Here is a 23,384-nt window from a genome sequence, read left to right as displayed (position 1 = left end):
GCCCCGAGGAAGCTCTCTGCGCCCCTCCTCCTGAGAGGGCTGCGCTGCCGGGAGACCCCCTGCCTGCCCAGCTCTGGCCTCTTTGAGATTTCCTGCCCTAACACGGACGCTTGGCCACCGGCAGCAGAGTCCGGCAGGCTCGCGAAGAGGGGGCAGGAAGCGGACTCTGCCCCACAGCCTGCTTGAACTCGCGGTCTTTGAGGGCCTCCCTCCCCGCAGCCGCGTCCCGATGCCGCCCCGGGCAGGCGCGCTGGGATCATGAGTCGGCCTGTGCCTGTCCTTAGCAGCCGGGGCGAAAAGCCGAGGCCAGCAGGCTGCGGAGCAGCAGCTCGCAGCCGCGGCCGGGGTGGGAGACGGGCGTAGGAGCAGCCCAGGCTGCCGCGCTGCTGGTCGTACGACGCTGCTGGGTGCTGCTCTTAGCTCTAGCTGGGTAAATCCAGACCAGCAACTCGATCTTCACCTGCATAACTGAGCGCGAGGCCTGAGCCGGCGTCTCGGGTGTTTGCGTGGAAGGGACACGTGCCGGTGCGGGCGGCGGGCTGCCGAGCCGGTGCCGGCGGGCAAGCAGGGCACCAGCTGCTGCGGGAGCCTCAGGAAGGCGATTTAAGTCCTGGATCAAACTTCATCTGTGCCAAAATGTGTGCGTTGAACAGCATGAAAGAGAAGGGAGCTTCTTTCCCATTGCTTTTCTTCTCCTCTTTTTAGTTATTTATTTATTTTTAAATAGGTCAGGGTATCTGTAGGAGCAAGACTAGCATCTGCAGTGGCACTGTGCTGGCCGTGGTAGTAACAGAAGGAAAGGAAACCGCAGGAGCTCCGTACCCGCGCGGTTCAGAGCACGGCCGGGTCGGCGAGCGGGTTTGGGAGCAAGCTGTGACCCTCGGTAGCACCGGGCAGACACGGAGAATTCGTGTGTATGGGGGGGGGAGCGGGGGGACCGACGGCAAACCAGCCCCGGAATGCCACCCAGTAAAAAGAAAAGTGTCCAGGCTGCAGGGACGGGATCTGAGCAGTTTGGGAGAAAGCGGGTGGGCTGGAGCTGGAAATGTCACTTCTGGCCGGCCGGGCTCCTGCACGGGGCTCGGCGCACCCGGCCAGGCGTGCTGCGTGCCCCGTGCTAGCACAGAGCACCTTTGCACTCGTCCCCTCTGAGGATGCACCTTTTTCCCCTTTCCCCGATTTTTCCCTTCCCTGTTCCTTACCCTCATCTTCCCACCCCTCCACCTGGAAAAGAAAAAAAATAAAAACAAAAAACGGCAGCGAGAGCACGGAGCAAGGGCGCGATTCCGCATGGTTTGACACTGTTCCCCCTTCCATCTGTCTTTTCCTACCCAGAATTTCCCTACACCCCGTCTCCAACCGATGATCGCAAATCCGTGGTGCAGCCGAACATCCCCACACCCGTGATTGGGGGCATAGTGGGAGGCGTCTCGCTGGTCCTGGTGGTGGCCGTGGTGCTCGGTGTGGTGCTCCGGCGCCGGCGTCACACCTTCAAGGGTGACTACAGCACCAAGAAGCACGTGTACGGCAACGGCTACAGTAAGGCCGGCATCCCGCAGCATCACCCCCCCATGGCCCAAAACCTCCAGTACCCCGACGACTCGGACGACGAGAAGAAGCCGGGCCCGCTGGGCGGCAGCACCTACGAGGACGAGGACGAGGACGTGGGAGGCGAGCGCAAGCTAGGCGGCCCCAACAAATACGAGGAGGATGCCAAGCGGCCGTACTTCACGGTGGACGAGGGAGAGGCTCACCCCGAGCCCTACGACGAGAGGACACTCGGCTTCCAGTACGACCCCGACCAGCTAGACATAGCGGAGAACATGGTCTCGCAGAACGACGGATCTTTTATTTCCAAAAAGGAGTGGTACGTGTAGCTCGGCCCCCCCCCCCCCACCACACACGCACACACACTCACACACACCTCTCGCTCCACCGGCGTGCACACCCACACGCGCACGCACGCACACGCACGCACGCACGCACGCACACCCCACGCAAGCGACGCCGGGCCGCCCGCGCCGCGCTCGCGCCCTCCCGCACGCCGCCCGGCGCGCACCGCGGGCGCTCCCGGCCCGGCGCGGAGGCGGCCTCGGAGGGCAGCTGTGCTTACAGACCGTTCGGGGCTTTTGTTTTTTTTTTCCTTTTGGAAAGGGGAGGGGGGAGGTTGGGTAATTATTTTCTCGCTTTTGGTTTTTGCTTTTTAATTTCCCTGACGACTTTTGTCCCCTTCTGTGGTGTCTGTATTGGTCGGTGGCTTAGGTGTTACTATTTGCTTTAACGACTGTTGCCCAGCCTGTATATTACACTCCGTCGTGTCTTCATGTCTCAGACTGCCCTTCAGCCCCGCGTCCCTCCCCGAGTTCCTTCCTCCCGCTTCGACACCCCCGAAAACACTGGAATTTGTTTGTACGTTGTCGTCGTCTTCTGTTTTTAACCTCGGGAGGGGGTCAGGCGGGCTGTCCGAAGAAGGACAGAGGCCGGGAGAGCTGATGGCAAAGGAAACTTAGGTGCCATTATGAGATGAACTGATTTTTTCCCCCCTGCTTGTTTTGTTTTCGTGGGGTTTGGGTAGTGTTCCCGTTGCCCACCGCCCACCTGGGGAGACCCACTCCCAGTTTTTAATAGCTCGGTAAAAGCAAAATGGGGAGAGAGGGGGGGGAGAAAAAGCCCTAGAGCAAACCCCAGGTGCACGGGCTGATAGCAGGGCAGGGAAACGGAGCTACCATTTTCTTCCTGCAATTTATTATTTCCTGGCTTTTCATTTTCTGCCTTTGTTTGAGTGCTCTTTTAAGAGAAAGAGAAGGCGTATTTATTGCTGACATTTTTTTCCCCTGTGATGGCTCAGAGAAGTGTTGGCTCCTTTTGTTATTGTCATTGCTGCTAGTACCGGCCACGGAGCAGCTGACGGCGGCACATCTACTGCACGTACGCCGGCGCTGCTGTGTACGCCGCGCGCGCCTTGCTGCCTTGCCAAGGGAAGGGGACCAACCGCTACCACGGCGCTTCTCCCACAAACTCACGGCCTTCAGCTCTGGTCCGCAGAGCCTTGCAGGGCAATTTGTCCCGGGGTACAATCCAGCATCTTTGAGGGTTTCAGTAGGCTCTGGATCCAGCCCCCCAGGTTTTACTGTATCACTAAAGCTTAATCATCATGTGTTTACACCTTTTTTTTTTCTTTCTTTTTTGGTCAGAGCATGGGGGCAGCTGTCTCTAACTTTTAGCAACAACCCTAGCTTTCAGATATATTGCTTAGTCTGTGTCGATCGCCACTTTCCCAATATCCCATCCCTCTTCCAAGCAAAGCCTGGGTAGGTAGGGCAGGAATGAATGAGCCTGGGGTACTGATCTTATCCTCCTTCCCTCATGCCACTGTGCTGCGAGGGGGAGGCTTGGACTGCTGCTATCTCTGCTCTGCGTATGGCTAAATGCGGTTCCAGACTGCAGGGCCCTCTGTCTAACACTGACCGTGTCCAGATGAGATTCACTGGGTTGGGGGTTGTGTTTTTTTTTTTTTTTTTTCCCTTCGTGTGTGTGTGTGTTTGTGTGTGTGTGTGTGTGTGTGTGTTTTAATTCGATCTATAAATAAAAACTTTTGTTTGGAAAGAAATCCCCAGTTTTCTGAGCTGTATTATCACGCATATCTAAATATAGCAGGACTAATTTTCCTCCTGCCTCTCCCACTGGGTTTCGCTCCATGGCATTCAGCGGTTATCCCACTATAAAGGGGAGGGTGGAGAGTCAGGCCCATGCAGATGAGCCAAGGCCAGACCTCTGACCCACGTGGCCCCCAATGCTTTCCTTGAGTGTGCAGTGCTTTGGCCAGACAACACCAAGCTCAACCTGAGCCATCCAAGTTTTGTAGCTTGCTTTTATTGTGTTAGTGGTGTAAGGGAATGGGAAATCCGATTGTTACACTGTAATCTTTCTGCTGTTCCTGCCAGCCCTCTGTGCTTCCTGGTTTCTGGCAGAAGAGTCAAATAGCATAGGAAGGCTGTTTTGTATCCTCTTGAACCAGGGCAGACAGAGATTCCCATGGGATCTCTTGGGCTGGACCATAAGAAATATGACTAAACCTTCCTGTGTCCGTCCTTGGCTGCCAGGAGCGTGAGGGCATCAGAGACCACACCAGCCAAGTTCATCCTTACTCCAAATGTGAAAGCCCACAGTGTATGGATTTAGGGGATCTCATTTTCCCCTTCCTGCCCCATTACCAAGCAAATCCCCAAAGAAGGAATTAAATTTGTAACATTTCTCCATCTCTCTGATTACTAGTAGAGGCTGAATATTAGGAGCTGTTGTAAACCTGCAGAGGGAATGACTTCCCTTTCGTGCCTTGGAAAACAGCATACACAGGGCTTTAAATCCCCACCACCAAAGTCTGAACCCTGTTATTTGGGTCAGGACAGAGCAGCATTGCTAAGCACTGTACCTTGGCCATGACTTACTGCAATCTAACGTTGGGGTATGCAGCAGATCCTGCACAGTTTGTAGTTCAGAAATGGGTCAGAAAAGTTCTGCTCCCAAATGAATAATCCTTTAGATCTGAATTTCATAACTAAGCTCTAAAAAGGGCTGTGACAAAGTCTCAAAGCCCAAACTTTGGGTGACCAAAGATTGAGCTCAGAGTGGAATGAGTGGCGTGGACCTTCTCTGCAAGTTTTGTCCTGTGCAGATGCACGCTGCAAGGAGATGGATGGATCTGGAAAAAAACTTTTAGAAAATCCTCAGAGTCCAGCAGAAATTTTTTTCATATTCTGCATTAGTCTTGGGCAGGGGCTACTAATCTGATCTGGCAAACTCACATTGCACTGAATGCGCAGCATTGTAGCGGGGAAAGCTTGATGTCCCGGCTCCTTGCTAGCCCTGCAGAGCCTTTAGAGACCAGTTGGTGACAGGCCCCCAACTGTCGATCGCACTCCCTGTTTGCAGCAAATGGAAGTGACAGATGCCATGGTCTGTTTGTGCAAATACGCAATTGTGAAATGAGGCTGTGTTTGCTAGCAGTCGCACAGCACGCACTGGTTGGGGGGATAGCTGCGTAAGACAGTGCATCTTATACATCTGGAACACAAATTAGAGCTGCCTACAAGTTAGCTACCCAGTAGGTGAGTGTGCATTTGCATGGATGAAGCATAGTAGGGGCTGTAGGCAAACCCTAGGCTTTTGCCAGCCAGAGGCACAAGCAATGGTGAAGTCAGCTGCTAAAGACCAAGGGTACAAAGCCTGGCAAATGGTGCAGACTGGTCTGGGGGAAGATAGGATGAGCATGACTGTTTTTGAGTTACAGTATGGCCGCAGGAAATATGAACAAGATATTCTAGGAAACATGCTTTCGTAGTTGTTAGCCTTGCACTTACAGGCATCATTTTTGAGATGTAGCTTCTTTAGCTTTTTCATTGCCCATTCCCATGCTGTCCATGTAGCTAGCCATAAGGGGGCTCATAAAACAACGGGGCTCGGCGGAAAAGAGGAGGTAGGGGAGCAATATGGTACTTCCAAACTAGAGCCTGTATACAGTTCTTTTCTGCTAAGTCACACTCTTTGCTCTATGGGACAGGATCACTGCGCACCAGCACAAGTCTAGGAAGGAGTCCTGCCACATTAGCTTACTAATGTGGTTCAGAAGAAGGGTCAAATGATTATTTTCCACCTGGGCAAGCCTGGAGTGGAAGATCCTTAGTATTGCATGTGAGATACTGTGCAAGTTCATGTTTCAGCAGTCCTTTCCCTCTCCTCCTCATCCCTGGGCCTTTCAGCATCATACCACTAGTATAATTGCCCCCCCCCACAGCCATAAGAAATGTAGCCTGTGTGCAGTGGTTTGCTTCTGGCTGTTCGTTGCAAGGTCAGTTAATTGGCCAAGATTCTTGGGATGATAATTGGCCAAGTGATTAGCCCTTCAGCTACAGTGAGGAAGGAGAAAAAAATGCGTGGAGAAAGAAAAATTAGATTGATGTTTCATCTGAGAGCTACTTTGATACAATAACTGTATCACTCCCTTCTCTGAGTGAAGTTGCTCTGAGAGGGCCCTTGAAGGTAATTAGATCAGTTTTTCCACCAGCATCAGGAAGAAGGTGAAACCTGGCTACACCTGAATGTGGATGGTGAGCTCATTAGAGATGCCAAATTGAAGCCCACGTAAATCCTGCTTCCTGGGAGCTGCTGCAGGGGAGTGAAAGTGTTGGAGTCTGCCCAGCACTCCTCCTAGTGCTGCTATTAGCCAGGCAACTGAGAGCTCAGGAAGAGGAAGGATGTATTTATTCCTTTCCTTTGGGATGGTGTCACTTGCCCCTTTGTGCTTCACCTTCTCTGGATGGGCCAGATGCTGGCAGACTGGAGTCAAGGTACCAATTTTAAGTGACTCACTTTTTACAGCTCCATACGTGAGCTCACAGTCTGGGCCAGCTGGGCCACTCTCCAAGGGACCCTCAAGCTGACTTAAGAGAAAATTCCCTGCTTCTCCACTCATCTTTTATCAGAGTTGCTAAGGAGGTGTAAAGTGTCCTTGTTGCACCTGACAAACAGCAAAAAGAAACTGCCTTTTGGGAGATCAAAGCTGTTTGTGGTGGCATCCTTCCTTTCCGCCCAGGAGCTGGGTGATGGTGTAGTGATCCCCCTGGGTTTGCTTGGGGTGCAGGAGGAGCATGTCCTCCCCCCACCCAATGATCTCTCAGGCCTGTGGGCATGGAGTTGGCCTTCTCTCAGGCCAGGTGCTAGGAAAATGCTGCTATCCAGGAAACTGCCCCACTTCAGGTTGGAACTTTGGAAGTGAACTTGTATATCCCATAGGTGGTACATGAATTTGCTTTCTGCTAGGAAAGTGTCTACTGCCTAGGAATTGGGAGTGTGCAAAGTGCCTTGGAGGCATGGATGTTTGCTCTGCCTCCAGCTGAAAGGAGACGTGTTGTCCAGATCCCTTTACTGGGTTCTTGCCAGCAAAGAAACATATCATCATGGTGCTTTTTTCTTCGCCCTTTCCAAACCCCGATCCTGGAAGGCAACTTGAGGCAAAACCTGTGGCACTTCAAGATTAAGACAAGCAGATGGGGAAGCCTGAACAGGTATATGAGAGAGAAGTGGCCTTGGGTCAATTTAAGCCCTTGTGGTACATCACTGTGGGTCTCACTGCAGGAAATGGCTCTCTTAAAGGAAACGCAGGTGCATTTGGGCTGAGCCCCTGACGGCTTCCCGTGTGTATTCAGGGAGCTGTACCGAAGCAGACGCATCTGAGTCACAACCCAAAATGAGCATGTAGTTTATGTACAAAAACACCCCAGCTGTTTCCCTGCTGGGGCTTATGTCTGGGATTATTCATTGCAATTCACCCTAGTGATGTTATTTTCCCTTATTTAATTACAAGATCTCTTTTTTCTCCCCTCTTGTTAAATCATTTTCATTCAGTCAGGGAAAAAAAATGAAGATTTCTTTAGGAAAAAAAATCAGACAAACTTGAATGGTAGCACCAAATTGATTGCATAGACATAAGGAACAAAGCAAGCCATTTTCCTAATGTTGACACAAAAAAGAAACACAACAACTGTTCAGCAAAAATCACTGAGGGTTAGAAAAAGAGATTCAAAAATTTGATCTTCAGGCAATTGGAGAAGGGAATGCAATTAGAAGGGGGGCTGCTGGACTCCTTTGCTGTTTCTTTCTCATACTCACACACACACACGCACATACGCACAGATATTCGGAGTTTCAAGCTGCTGGTCATTATGCTGAAAGAGTGGAGGGAAAACTCCCGTCTTACAGCTTAGTGTTCAGTTGCTCAAAAGGACAGGAGATGGGCAAATATGTCATGTTAGCCAGCTGCACAAAGCTCTAAGAAGTATTTATAATGTAGAAATGAGGGGGGGTAGGGTGGGGGGTGTATCCAGGCCCATCTAAGAGGAAAAGCAATGGGGTATGTTGCAGGTGAGCTGCTTAATGATTTTCTGGTTGGCTTGTGGTGACAGGTAGAGTTTCCACTACTCCTGTGCAAAGTGGACAGGAGATGCTGCTGGAAATGCCTGAGAAGGCTGTCTGGAGATGCAGACTTTGGTCTTGGCCTCTCCTAGCCAGGGAGGTTCTGCAGAGATGGTTTTGAACCATCGTGGTTTCAAACACGTGGTCTACACAAGGGCTTCATTCAAAGAGCCCATGTGAACTGATCAAGGAGAGCAAACCTTTGGCCAGCAAGTTAAAATTCACTGTAAGGTTCCCACTTCTGCTGTGGCACCAAAGTTACAGGGTCTGTGTTTGCTCTGCTGGGCCGTGGGCAGTGGGCCCTGGTGGGAAGAGGAGGACACTGCCAGCATCGTGTGCACTGATGCCTGTTTTTTAGTCTATGTGGCTTTTGATAGCACTTTACCCTCCCCTAGTTCTCAAAGCCTCCCCCCTTTCCCTCCCCTTTGTATTTGATGCAATTTGCTGTTGATTTGAGCAACTCCTTGAGAGAGGCAGGGGAAGCTGGAGGGGAGGGGAGGGTGAGACATCCTGGGTCCACATGCTGCTCCAAAAACTCGCCTGCCTCTGCTCTATCTTGCAGCAGCAGGTCAGGAAGGCCAAACACTGGGCTGGGCAGAGGAGCCAGGAGAAGGCCAGCAGCTCACGGAGAGGACAGCTAGGGCTGGGGTGCTGGAGGTAGATGGTGCTGGCTTTCTGCAGTGGGGTGAGGGGGAAGAATTCAGTCCACCAGCAAAGGAAGGAACCCCAAGCCTTAGGGGGTTGAGTTCATACTTTGGACCAGTGTGACTTTCCATATGTTACACACTTCAGGGTGAATGTAACCAGCATATGGAGTCAGATCCTCCACTAGCATAAACTGGCATTTGAGGAGCTACTCTCATTGAGGATCTGGTTTTTCTTCTTCCTTTTTTTTCTTTTTGCATTCTTTATTTTTTTAAAGTGTGATTCCTTAACTCCAGTGATTTTATCTATCTTTTTCTTCTTCCTCTTGCTGTAATTATCATTGTGGAATAAGGACTACAAACAACCCCAACCCCACCTTTTTTTTTTTTTTTTTTTTTTTTTTTTTGTAATCTGTGTTGTAAGTGCTTTTGTAAAAAATAAAAAATAAAAATAATAATAATGTAATGGACTTTTATGATTTTTTTGTTTGTTTTCCATCCTTTGTAATAATTTGTTTGGGGTCCAAGGGGGGGCATTTTCATGGTTACAATTTGTGTGGGCAGGGTGTTGCATCACCCTTCCTTTTACTTGTATAAAAAACAATAGTGGCTCAGCTGTGGAAAAAATGTACTTTTTTATAAATAAAGAATTTTAAAAAAAGAAATATTTCCCTCTTTTTTGTGCATCTGTGACAGCGTCGTTCTGCAACCTGTGGCTGGTGGTTTTAAGGGGAATCACACTGGCAGAAATGGCATCTGCTCTCCAAAGTCCTGGGTCTGTTCCCACGATATGCAGTATTTTGTAATGGGAGTTGCTTGCAGATGAAGGCAGAAGGCTAAGGGTTAAGAGATCTGTGAAACAGTAAGTGGTTTGGAGAAGGTGGACAGAAAATGGCTGACTGTTTTTTGCCAGTAACATGTGTAATACTCTGTGAAATTCTTGGACAGTAGATTCAAAACAGATAAAAGGAGGGATTTTCCCCCATTCATGGAAACAGTGAAGTTCTCTGTCACAGGATAGCACTGAGGCCAGGAGTTAACCTGGGCTAAAAATTGTTTAGAAAACCCTATGGAAGAAAAATCCATCAAAGCCTATTAAACATAAAGACGCTGTCTGCAGCTCAGGAAGTTCTTAAGCTGCAGACAACTAGCAAATGGGACAGTCTTTTGGAAAAGTGTCAATACACACTTGGTATCTTCTTGTGTTTTCTCTGGGTATCTGAAATGAGCTGCTCTCAGGGACAGGATACTGGGCTAGGCCAACCCTTGGTTTGATGTGCGAGGAAATTAAGATGTTCTTATTCTGCAATGCTTGGCTACCGTGGCGATCATGCATCAAAGACATCCAAATGCTGCAGGGATGCTATGGGTCCCCTGGGAGGAAAGGTCAGTGAGACTGGGTCCCCGCATCTCAGTTACCGACCCCTGCGCGGGGAAGAACAATTTGACTTTTGTCTTTCCTCCAGTTTCCTGACTGCGAATATATGCTACAAAGAAACCTTGTTCCCAAAGATCAAGGCAGACAGCTCTGCAAGACGCAGACTTTTCAAGAGAGGGAGAGAGAAAGCAAGCTTGAGATCAGAAAAAGTGTGCATGCTCTTCCTAGCACTGATGTCAACAAGCACGTTGCCATGCCTCTGGCCTAGAGAGCAGAATACTTCTGGAAAGTGATCTTTGCACCCAACTTCAGCACATGGATGATCTACTGGAGAATGATTTTCTCCAAGTGATCAGCAAAGACTCACTCCAAAGCTTTGAGCCTGTGGGACGTGCTGTTCGCTCCCTGGCCATGTAAGATCGTGGCTCTAACTAACAGTCTGATACGGTCTTGTAAATCTGTAAAGACAGATGCTTTAACTCTGTTTTCTGATCGCAAAACCTTCTTCAAATATCTATGAATTTGAACCAAAACCCAGCACTCTCCATCAGAAAGAGAGAGAGAGGGGGATCCTGACCCAAATCTGAACTTGGGTCAATCATCTCCTTTATGAAGACGTAAGCTGAACACAGAGGAAGAGGTTCAGGAGAGAGGCTGGAAAGGAGCAGTTTGTGCAGACTGTTCAATCCCTGTCAGCGCTGAAGCAGGCATGCAGCATGCACCAGAGCAGTAGGAGGCTTTTGGATACCAGGGTAGCATGATCAATGCACTGCATGCTGCTTGGCAAACAGCCTCCCTCCAAACCCCACGGCAGTAAAGGAGCCAGTTGCCTGTCACTCCGACAAAGAGGGAGTCTGTTGGGGCACACTGGAATGGGGTTTTAGATAGCTTTGGAGAGGCTTCCCCCAGGTGCAAATGGAGAAAAGGCCAGGAAGACTCTGTTCTGAGCCATTATCCAGACTGCATTTCCATGGTCATATATTTCACTCTTCTCAGCTTTCCTTTCCTGCTAGCCTCTGTTGGTAAAGACAGATGCTGGCAGCACAGCATTGCTCAGCTGTCATCAGTCAGGTCAGCAGCCCTAGAAGAGGCCACGATGCAGAGGGGCAGCATCCTATAGAACCAGACACACAGCAGCTGGTACAGCCACGCAAGCCAAGTCAGGGAGAAAGGGGAGAAAGAAAAAGAGCACAGGAGATCTTGGATGGGATTCTAAGATGGAAAGAGGGATGGGAGGGGCTGCCTTTGCCCACTGTCCTACTGGGATGCGCCCCAGGGAAATTCTGCACTGACTTCCCAGGCCATGTCTTACAGTTAAGCGATGATGGATAAAACCCATTGCATGGGGCCTCTTTCTCAGCAGCTCAGGTTGCAGAGAGCTGAACACAGCAGGAACTGACTCCCATACTGTGCCCCTAAGTATTGTGTTTCTCTGGAACAAAACAGAAACACGTTGGGGGTGAGAATGCCAGTAATGCATGTAGCCCATGGAAAAATGACAGCGTGGCTTGAATCTCTTCTCAAAGCCACATCCCTGCAGGCAAGCAATGTGGGCCACAAAAGGAGCTTTAGAGCCCTGTCAACCAGCAGAGGTGCCAGCAATTAGCCAGTGGACGAGCTAGATCAGGGCAGGAGATGATGAACAAGAGAGGTCCTGTTTGCTCTTGGGCTGTTCACCCAGCTCTGAGCATGGTCCAGCAGCAGAGTGCCAGTCCAGCCCCAAGGAAAACCATGAGATTTATCTCCCTAGAACAGGGAGAAGCATCCAGCTCTGAGAGTCCAGGGCTGAAATATCCATGATGAAGACAGAGAGCCAGGTTCCTAGCTAGTGTAAGCACTTTCAGCTTTTCTGACTATAACAAGTTATGCTTATTTCCACCCCCACAGATTAATGCAGCCTAAATTGGATTTGTAGTAAGTGAGAGTGAAACACAGCTCAGCGCAAGTAAGGAATCACCAGGCAATCTGCCTGATATCCCTGGGCACAGACACCTGAGGAGGGATTAAGGCTTTGCCCAACACTCAGAATGAAGTGGATCTCCCCAAGGATAGCAGACAAAGGCAGTGTACCTGGGAGACATCAGACTGAGGCATGGCTTTTGGCTATGAAGGAGTTGGGAGCTGTAGGGACACAAGAGACAGGTCAGGTCACAGAGCATGGTCCAGAAATACCTGACTGCCAATCTAGAATTCACTGGGAGAAGACCAAGCTAAAGCACCCGAAGTCAAACTGTACCACTGAGTCTCCCAGAGCTAGTCCAGAATCACTGGAAAAGTAGAAGTGAGAGAAAGCTGTCAGTTTAGAATAGAGCTAGGTGAATTATTTGCAGTAACAAATACATTTGATTTTTTTCCCATGGTTTCAATTATTTGCAAACCTGAGTTTGATTTGTATGAACATGCTTGTTCAAGAAAATTGCTTTATGCAAATGTATTCCAGCCAGGGGACCCTGTGACATGGAGAAGTGTTGTTGAGCCTCACATGCCCTCGGTGATATCTGACAGAAAGAGAAGGGGGGCTGTTTGACTCCTCCTCCAGGGAAGGCACTTCACAGCCTTCCCAGGCCTGTTTAGATGCAGGCTTCCTCAAAACTGATGTGTGTTGCACTCCTAAAATTTTACATATTGGCAGGCAGAAATCAGACAGTTAGACATCACTGTGCACAAGTATGCACAGCATGATAAATGTGCACATCCTTCAAATACAGGTTAAGGATGTTATACCACCCTCCAGGGAATGAGTTATCAAAAGGTAATAATTTATTATTGCTACCAGCCATTGGAGTTGCTCCCTTAGCTTGAGCAGCTGAGATGAATGTTCTGGCCTGAAACCTGACTGAGCTCAGCCCAAGGTGTTTTAGGGACTATACATTTCAAAATTGCTGGACCCAATCCAAATCCCCAAAGCAAACATGTGGGCTTCTGACCGCACTGTGTGCGATTTGGGGATGAAAATGGCTTGGGTGTGGAGCAGGCACTAAATACCACTTCAGAAAATTTGCAGAAAATACTGCCCTAGTTTGCTGATGAGCTCAAGAGGAGCAACTCTGTGCTGGCTTAATCCTACAAGATCAGAGGAAGTGCCCTTTGGAAGGAAAGGGGTTTTTTCTTTCTTTATTTGATGCCTGGTTGTCAAGCTCTTTTCTAGCCTAGTGCCTTTGTCTGGTATATCTGGGGATTTGCAGAGTGAACCCTTTTCCTCCATCCATCTGCCTGCAAACCACCACTAGCCCCATAGAAAGAGGTGCCTGAATGTTTCCATTTCTCCCTTATCTCCCTGTTCTTCTCAAACTTCTGCCAGCCTGTTTATCTCACAGTTTTGAAAAGAAAATTGCCAACTTCACACCTGTCAGGCTTAACTGATTGCCTGTCACTTGGAGGGAGGGAACCCATCTGTATGGCCCTGGCCTCATAGACTCTGCTTGCAGGGGAAATGTCTCCATCCCTCAAGGAATGAAACACTTCATTTCCCATCTCCAGGCCTCATCTCGCCCTGCTGTAGATTCAAGCCTTTCCAATTTCCTCTTTGCAATAATAATAAACAGTAGCTTTCTGCTGGCACACCGTTTCATCCACCCAGGGCGCTCATCCCGTCATGAAACACTCATGCTCTGAGGTCCACAATTTCCCTGCTGTGCTGAAGTGCCCTTCCTTCAGGGATGATACAGAGAAGTGAAATGACTTGAGCAAAGGCGTGCAGGGAACCAGTGACAAGGCTAGGTGAGGAGCTCAGGAGAGCTAAATCCCCACCTTGCTCATCAGAGCACGGTTCTGCCTACAGGATATCTGCAAACGTGTCCACTTTCCATCCCCAGTAGGTGCCTTTCCATCTTCCTTTCTCTACCCACTCTGAATCCACAGAAACTGGAGGAGACTTAATTCTGGCTGCGCAGCTTAGCAAAGGAGGAGGTGGGAGGAGGAGCAACAGGCAGGAGGGGCACCCAAGCCAGCTGCTGCCAGCTGTGAGAGGTCCATGGCTGCTCGTATGAATGCTGCAGCTGTCTGGGCTTGTGAATGGATACCAGAGTGGGAACACAGAGTCTGAATGGCTCACATAAACACTGCAAAGAGTCCAGATCTAATGGCATGGGGGCTTTTGTAATAGGAGGAAATCATAATTAAATAGAAATTAGTTACTTAAATGGTCACTTCCTGGGATTTCACTAATGTCCGATTAACTTAACTTTTAATTTACATAAGCAATAAATGTTTAATTATGTTATTAATATGTTTGAGTTGAGGAGCTTATGGGGTTTTATAATTGGCATTTAACTAGATAGTTCCAGCATATTAACTGATGTTTTATAGCTCCATATGAGGTTTCCCAATTATAACTGACCTAAAAGTTTGCTTGGAGGACCAGCTTTGAAAGTGTTACCTGAGCAATGGGATGGAGGGAGCTGAAGATGAGGAAGAGCAGAGCCCAGGGGAAGGGCTCCAGCGGGTCTCAGCACTGCGGGCAGGGTGCACAGGGCAGTCCTACACACTCCACAAAGGCACCAGGGCTTCTCTTCCCTCCTCAGCATGCTCTTTCCTTACCATCCGTAACATTCCCCTTGTCAGAGAGAAGGGCCACCCCACCTCTATCAGCTGACTGCTGAGCCTAAACAGCTGACACATAGTGGGGGATTAGGGTGAAGAGCGGGAGATAAGTGATGGGGAAGGCTTGGCTGGTGGTTACAGTGTGGCCTTTGGACTCAGGTCTGCTCTGGGAGTCCTGGCTGAAGCAGCTACGAAGGCTATACGTTCAACTCCCAACCCTTGCTTGTTCTCCAGTTTCTCTGCTGCACATTAGCACCTGTTTCTTGCTTATTTTTGAGGCGTTAAGGAATACTCTTTAAGGTTCATTTTCAACATACGTACTGAAAGCTATATCTAGGTATTTTTTCACATATTTCTCTCCCTAATCGTCTCTCTTTTAAAAGTGTAAGTGCTTTAGCAGGAATACAGAGTTTGCAAAGGCTGTACTACAATGTCTTTAGTCACTAATGGGCTTCTTGCCCATTGGCAGGCAAACCTACCACTGTTTCATCCAGGGATCGCAGAGGCACTGAGGTGGTCATTATTGCCCATGACTGACAAAAGCAGTGAGTAGCATCAGGTCCACTACCCATCTTTGCAGACTCTGGGAAGAAACATGCCCACCGACAGCGATTCCCTCTTGACAGCTGCTTCTGAGACCTGTCAGCCATTCTTAATCCATTTTCTATTCCATGTCTGCACTCACTTTGATGACTGGTTTAGTAGGCAAGGAATGACATTGTGTTTGACTGACAAGACCCATTTCCCAAGAACCTTGTGGACTGGCATTGATTATATTCCTATCATTTAATTCTTTATTAACTGGATTCTGTGTTAGTTTTTCCTTTGCTGTCAGCAAGTCAGTCTACAGGTTTTCAGGTCATCCTCTGTGTCTAGTCTTCTAGAATTTAACCTATTACTTCAAGTAATACTAAATCTAACCATAATGAGTTAGAGGTCTCCATAGCCAACCCTTTAAACCTATACACACTTGCTTATTATAAGTGGAGAATCCAAACAGATGGTGTCCAGCAAACTCCTCAGTTTTGCCATCCCCAAACACTTGGAAATTGTACTGTTATCCCAGGAAACACAAATTTCTATTGCTCTCCAGAGAAAGATCAGCATCAGTCTTTTGCCCTTTCTAAATTATTACTGCCCTCTTGATCATCTCCACGTGGTAAAGGGCCTATACAGCACTGCAAGTATTTTGTTTATTCCTGTTGTATTCCTTAGACTATCTTCAGCTTCCTTATCAATTGCCTGTCTTTCATAGCTTCTCTTTCATACAAATGGATCCTTCTCTTTCCAGCTTTTCCATCTGATCTACACTGGGGGTAGGGGAAGAGGATTTGTGTTTGATTCTAATTGCAACTCAGCCTCTGAATGTAGTACTTTTGAACCAAAGTTATTTTATTGAGGCACTGAGGACACCACCTTCCTGCAAGGAACTCAGCCCTGGATTCCCTGTGAAGATGCATGTTTAATGTCAACCTCCAGCCCCTCAGGGGATGGAGAAACAGCACATCACTCCAGAATGGCTGGCAGCTCCCTCTGTGCACTGGGAGGCTGCAGCATCATTCTTATGTCTGGACTTCAGTGGGTCTCAAGGGTTTTGGGGAAGCTGCTGGAGAGAAGAGGGGTTTGCACAGAGGGGTGGCACACAGGGCAGGGAGCCTACTCAGCATGGCAGCCTCGAGATCCCTTTGCTGCTGCTGTTGCCTACCAGTCGCTCAAGGAGTGGGTCACCAGAGAATACGGAAGGACTGCAGCCCAGGCCACAGTTCGGTTTACTCTAATGTTCCTGTCCTTTTGGCAACAAGGCAGAGAAGCAGATTTGTTCCTTCTCTCCCTGCCTGCAGTTAACCCCAATCAGTGCTGCTGCACAGATGCTAAAAGGGAGCTGATCACATCCTTTTGGGACAGCCAAGGTACAGTTGCCCCTTGGTGTAAGCACTCTGGAGGCAACCCTGTGCCCAGGGCACATGGCAAAGCAGAGACTGAGACATTCGCATGAGTGCTGCTGAACGTTTTTGAGCAAATTAGCTCTATTAATGCAAATGATAAGGGTCGGAGCTGCAATCCTTGCACCTTCTATCTGATAAGACTTCATTTGGTAGGCTGCCTGTAATAGCATGACCTTAATGGACTTGTCAAGGGAGCCAACCTGTATCTCTGGCCAAACTTGGATTAGGGGCCAGGCTCTGCTCTAGCCAACTACAGTAGTCTACCCAGATCCAGAGAGCTACTTCTTGGTGTAATGAGATCAGGATGTGGCCCTTTCATTCCTCTAGGAGAGGCAATTTAAAGTGTCAACATCTCCTCAAAACTTTACAGCAGAAGAAATAAATTACCAAAGGGTTTTATTGTACATTAGTCCTCTGAGCTGCAAGAAAATGAAGCAGAACTAAAATTAAGGGCTAGAAGGCAGAGAAAATGTCAGAGAACTCCAGAACCCATTTTCTCCCCCAAAATAGGCTGGGGCACTCTCCATACTGCCGCACTAGCCCCTGGTTCTGGGAAAACAGGAATGCCTGGGCCCTGTGGAGTTGACCCAGCAGAGCAGAGAGAGGGCAGGGTGAGGCATGTGCTGAATTTGGGTAAATGGCTTAGAATCAACAGGAGCAAGGTCTGTTCCCTTCTTTGCTACAGCTGGTGAAGGCAACAGAGAGATGGGAACATAACATATTTCAGAGTTAATGTAGACATTTCTTGACTGAGTCAGAAAGTGTGGAGATGTAGCAAGCACAGTGTGTATACAGAGGGGCTCCTTGCTGCAAATAATTCACTGCTGTTGCATCCCCTGAACAACTGGCTCTTTCTGTTGCACAGTAACTTGTTTGCTAAGCCAGCTCTGTCCTTTCATACAGAGAAAAGGCTACCTTCCTGAGCTGTCAAACCATCTTTCCAGGTGCTTTTTAACAACTGCCATAGTTTGCTCCAGAAGTGGAAGAAAACCCAACCTAATAAGAGGGATCTGCTATGGAGCTCCTACTACAACAGATTCTCTGTCTCTGCTGGACCTCATGGGGTTAACGCCATGACCCTATTGCTATTACCCAAACTGCATCCCTATTAGAGGCAACTGGACAAGATTCAAGGAGGAATTGCAAGCAGAGGTCACTAGGGGTTAAAGCTGCATTCCATACATGCTGATCCTTTTTCAGCCAGTAGCTACTTAACCAGGGATGGCTCCTCTGATTCACATTCAGGAGAGAAAGCTGGTCATTAGTGGGCAGAACTGAGCTGCCTCCACTCTTGGTGAAAGGCAAAGTTGGAATTCTTCTTGCTGGAATGTGTGCGAAATCTCCACTAATATGAAGCACATCCATGTGTCCATTTGCAGTTGGGTTTGCTTTAAAGAAGGTATCCTGGAGAGGACTGGTTCTGCATAGCATGTTGCCAAAACCTCCCAAAACCTCATCAGAGACAGGCAAGTGGTTTGTAAAGTCTTTAAGTGCCAGTTGGGCTAGTAAAAATTGTAGAGGAAAGCAAAATGGACATAATCTTAAAGGGATGCTGTGATTAGTACCTAGACAGTGGGGAAACCCATGCCCCAGAAGGCACTCTGCACCCAGAGGATACCCAATAGTCTGGGTTTCAGCAGAGGAAAATTAGAGAGAGAATGTATCAGGTCACTCAAAGTGGTTTGGGAGCCATGAGGGCTTCCCGCTTGTGGGAGGAAGAGAAAGGATAATCCAGAGAGCAGTCAGGAACATTTGTTTGTTTAACTGCCCTTGGCCACACTGGCTCTTGGAGTGAGTCAGCTACGCGTGTGGCAATGGGGGAAGATTTCCAAGGGCATGAGGCTAGAACCCAGTGCAACAGCAAGGTCAGGCTTGGAGCGATGGCTTGGCACTCACGTGTGGCAGCTAATTGTATAAATGAGAGTTATAGCAACAAATACCCAGGCAGGAGAGGCTGCAATGGCTTTTAAAATTCTTCTTGACTTACATTAAGGCACAGAGGCAGAAGAGCAGCTCTGCCTTCACTCTGGTGTTTAACTTTTGCTTGGCTGGCTGTGTTTCCAGCTCACCATCTGACACCAGAATCACCCTTTTCTTGTCAGCAATAGAGCTCTGGAGCTAATTCTGTGGCTGGAGGAATTTGAGATATAGCTGGGAAAAGCTGCTGGATCCACTCTTCTCTCACTATACTTTCATCACCAGCTCAAGCCCAGACACTTCTCTTGCTCAGAAATCCATACCAGCCACCTTTACTAATCAAACCATTCTCCTTCTTGCAATGCTAAGGTCTAACTCCTCCCCTTTCTCCTGCTGTGGGTCACTGGACGAACAACTGGTAGCAGAGCTGGTTTTGGGTACTGCAGTGGTTAAGTGGTGCTGCAAACTGCAAATTGACCATAGAGCATTGATTTGTGCTGTCACAGGATCTGATTCTCATCAATGAAAAATGCTTTCAGAAGCATTTATCTGCAGCCTGGCCACTTGTACGAGCTCTTGGGTGAGGAGCTGAGCTGGAGCAAGGTCCAGACAGTGTTTAGCAGGGAGGAGACCTAGGTGTCATGCTCCCCCTTTTTCTCGTTACTGAAAATGGTGGGCTCAGCACTGACCGGTTGAAGGAAGTACAGCCACTGAGGGAACAGGATGGCAATTTAGCCTCACACACCAATGATCCAGTGCCACGGTAGTGCAGGGAGCACTTGGAAATCAATGGAGCAAGGCAGAGTCCCTTGCTCAGCTTTCTAGGCAGCATCTTTCCCTTCTTAATCTCTTTTATTCCTACAAGGGGTATACTTGAGATACACAGTGAAGGGAACTGCCCCCAGAGAAACCTACCCCCTTTCTCTCCTCCTCCAAACCTAAGATCCCTTTAAAATCTCCAGTGACTTCCAAGCCCTGCTGTTTATCCTACCCTTTGGACCATCAGTGCTACCAGCCCACATCTCTGGCTCTCCTGAGAATAGCATTTCATTAACCCTTTGCAAACAGAAGGTGTCATGAGGCTCTGAACCACTTTGTGCCTGGGGGTGGGTATGCTATTGAGATACGTCTCAAATTAGCCAATTCTGCTCTCATCTTTAAAACCAGACTGGAAATGTATTTGTTCTGCCAAGCTTTTCAACTCCATTTAATTTAGCTCTGTGAACTTGCCGTGTCTCAGGCTCCCTGGAATGTGTCAGGCGGGCTGTATTATAAATATGCATCATCTGATCTCATTGTCTTGCTTGAAGTTTTAGGGAGGCGAAAAGACTCCAGAAAGTGTTAACTCCTTCCACTGGATCAGGATGGTGATCCAGGTCACGGACAGGCTCATTTTGAGCTGGCACTGTCCTGGGACAATCTGCTTTAATACACAGGTTGTACATGCCTCCAAACAGGGTTGCAACTGAACACCAACATAGCACTAACTCTAGCAATGCTGGTAGAAGAGCTTCAAAGCTGCCAGCATAAAGAAAGGAGAAGAATCACGATTTCCTGATTCCTTCCCATTGATTTGCCATGCATCTGTGAGCAAAGTAGCACATTGTTGAGTGCCTTGGCTAGCCAGCCACAAAATAGATGGGGATTTGTTTGGTTGGGGGAGGGGATTAAAGGAAAGGAGACCCTATTTTGCAGTTGGTTACAGGCAGGTCTCTGAGCAAGTGTTTTATCAGAGATGTTTATTGCTATGCTGGTTATCTGGGAAATATGGAGGGACGGGGCTGACATAAGGAAGAGGCAAAGACAGGAGAAGAGCATGCAGTTCCCTTTGAGCAAACTAGCTTCACTCAGAGCTGCAGGGAACTAGGCCTAGAGACTGATTCAGCTTGCAGACTTACCTGAGGGATGCAGGTTAGCACATCAACAATTAAATGGGGCTCTGGTTTTCTACGAGGCAGCCGAATACATAGTGGATCATCAAAGACTACAGCACTTGTCTAGGATCCAACCCTCTTGTCTAACGAAACCATCCTGCCTGCCAACATCTCTGTCCTATCATCATAGCTCTTTAAGCAACTCCTACAGTACCCCGTTCCACAGACCCTCTCCTCTCCCTCCTGCTCAGGCTGAATATCATGCTTGCGTACACTGCAGCAAAGGCAGAATTGCCTGGCTGACTCCAGCTTTACATTAAAAAAAAAAAAAAAAAAAAAAAAGCCATATGCAAGCATAGGCCCTCAGAAGGGATGGAACAAACCCAATTTTTAAGTCTTGATCCTAAGAAAAGCTGGGCTCCTCCATGATGAAAATGTCCCAGTCATATAAGTCATTTAAGAGAAGAGTATTTACTCCCAAAAGTATCACAGATGCTGCCTCTTTTTTCTCTCCCTTTTGCAAAACTCTCTGAAACACTCCCCCCATACCAAGAGCATCTGAGTCATTTCCTATGCTCTGGCATACTCTCGTTTGGAAGCTTTCCAGTTTCCCCATCTTTGCCTCACTTCAAGCTCCCTTTGGGAACATCTCTTTCTCTCTCCTGTGAGCTGGCTCTCCAAAGCCTTCATTGTTCCTCTGTTATTATTTACTACTGAGCTCTGCAGCTGCACTATTTCACACCACGGGCATGGCGCGTGTGGACAGCTCCGTCTGTTTGTTACGGTGGTTTGAAATGCTACCATGGCTGTTTGCATGGACAAGGCAGTAAATCTGAGCCATGGCTCAATGTAAATGGAGCCATCAGCCCTGTGGCTGTTTGGGCAAGGATGTTTGCCATCATAGGTTGTGCTATGAAACTGCGCCGACTGTGAACAGTGGTCGTGCCTCCCTGCATTTACTTTTCCTAGTGGACATTCTTCACTTTGGTGGGGGAGATGTGAACAATTGACAGAATTGTATTGCTGAATATGATTTAACTGAGCATTGGGACTGGTGAATTACAGGGCCAGAACCTCACAAAATGTTCTAATTATTTGGTCCACGGAAAGATTTTCATCTCATTGGCAGTGTGACCAACATTGTGCCACATGGTTCTGGTTGAATGTGCTTCACTTTGCCTCACCACCCGGTTAATGAGAAATTCTGCTCTCTTAGAGTACTTTGACTGGTTATTTTAAGTTTCCTGTCTCATGAAGGGTATGGACTGCCTTTTTATCATTTTTTAGTCCTGACAGTTCTGACTGGGCAGGTAAGACTCCTCATCCTTAAGTATTTTCAGTAGAGCCTTGAGCACACAACATGACCAGCAGCACATTTGCTCTCCCTTAGCTAACGATCTTTAGCTCCTAGAGTGTAGGACAACAGTTGAGGGCTCCACGGCCTAGTTGGGGGTCTTGGTCGCCTCTTTTCCCTTTCTGACTCTACCACTGAATAGCATTATTCTTGGTTTCTCTTGAGTCTTACTTTCCCATCTCTAAAATAGAATGGCTTTTACTGGGTAAAAATTTTTGGAAACACACTCACTCACCATCAGGTGCCTGGCAAGGACTCTTCACGGAGAGATAATCACTTTTCTTCCTTTTCTATGTATGCTTCTATCTCCAGAAGAGCTGTAGAAGAACAAAGTAATGAACCGAACTGTACTGACACTGGGCATGTGTTGTCTTTCTTTGCTCCTTATTTGTAATACTTTGAATTAATTCCATTTCTAGCAGGAATGAGAGTTCCCAGCAGCCCTCAGACACCAGATAAGGCTGAGCTGTTTGTTCAGCCCCTTTGGATTCCCTGGTACCTGCTTCACTGCCAGCTGCTTCACAAAAACTTTTTCGAGAGCTTGAAATTATTCAAGTGTGACACAGAGCAAGAGGTTTTGCATTCTTAATTGGAAAGGCCTTTTCCCACTCCAGTCTGAAGGCCCTTGAGCTGTCCTGCCAATTTATTCTGATCCTAATTCATAAACCTTGCAAGTATCTTTACAGGGCTGCCCAAAATCCCTGTCAATGCAACCAAATCCTCATCTACCAGTTCTTTAAATCTTGTCCTTAAGCTTTCCTCATGCCTTCCTGTTTCACTTACAACACCCATTCCTGCAGCCACCTTGTCCTTCAGAAAAGCACTAGTGGTGCTCCTCATTTTACCTGTTCAATAGGAAATACATGCAGAGGAGGGAACAAAATAGCACGGGTTGAAGGCGAACCCTGCATTCACTCAGAGCACTCTAGGCAGATACAGAGTCTGTCAGAAGGCATCTCAAAGTATTTGGGCAGGCAGTTGTCCAAAAAGTACCAACCACATTGCTTCCCCAGGAAGGGGAGATGGAAGAAGTTAAAGGCTGGGGATACAGATGAAACAGAGGAGTTTCTTCCTAAAGAGGGAGAGAGAGAGAGACAAAGCGGGGGGAGACTGACTGACTGCAGAAGGGAAGATCTTTCTCCCTCTCTTATTGCTTACTTCTCTCCTGTGCGATTATAACTCATATATAGTCTCTCTCTATATAGATATAGACATATATACAGACACATACAGTCCCATATATGTATATAGCCCTCTGCCCTTCCTTGCACTCCCCAGACCTTCCTCTCTCATTTACATTCCTCATCTCCTGTCCTTTCCTCTTCCTCTCAGCTCTCATCCCTGCTGGCTTTCACAGCCACCTAGCTGGACTCCTGCACCCAACAACTGCAGCAGCATGGCTCAGCCTGTCCTCTGGGAAAGAGCTACCCATGCAGGCGAAGAGCTTGTTTTCACAGGATTTTCTCATTGTTTGGTACTTGCCCTTATGTGAAACCACTGCACCACAACACTGCCCTGCCTGAGGCAGATGGTCAAAGTAGGTTGGGTACCAACACTGGAAAGTTCATTCCATAGTCTTAAGAATTTGACAAGAAAAGTATCCTGAGGTATAGGTACCCCAGAATATCTGTATTTTTCTTTGTTCTTCTCTATTCTTTCCTCATCACCTTGCAGTCTTTTCCTCATGCCCTATATTTCCCTGCCTCTCATTTGCAAATTCATGGCTGCCTCTTACCCTCTCTAAATCTTACTGACTCC

At 48.2% G+C, this 23,384-nt stretch overlaps 1 protein-coding gene across 1 annotated transcript in view; it reads left to right on the top strand.

The window, feature by feature from the left end:
• Nucleotides 1-2,043, top strand: part of NECTIN1 (nectin cell adhesion molecule 1) — a 64,489-nt gene extending 62,446 nt beyond the window's left edge. Inside the window, exon 6 of the mRNA XM_062594627.1 lies at nt 1,336-2,043. Coding sequence (XP_062450611.1) covers nt 1,336-1,877 — 542 coding nt within the window. The 3' untranslated portion in view covers nt 1,878-2,043. The remainder of the gene's footprint in view (nt 1-1,335) is intronic.
• Nucleotides 2,044-23,384: the final 21,341 nt, after the last annotated feature.

Source organism: Rhea pennata, chromosome 24 (genome assembly GCF_028389875.1).
Source record: "Rhea pennata isolate bPtePen1 chromosome 24, bPtePen1.pri, whole genome shotgun sequence".
Classification (NCBI taxonomy): Eukaryota; Metazoa; Chordata; class Aves; order Rheiformes; family Rheidae; genus Rhea; species Rhea pennata.
The sequence above is the reverse complement of the archived record's forward strand: the minus strand, read 5'-3'. Positions and strand labels throughout refer to the sequence as shown.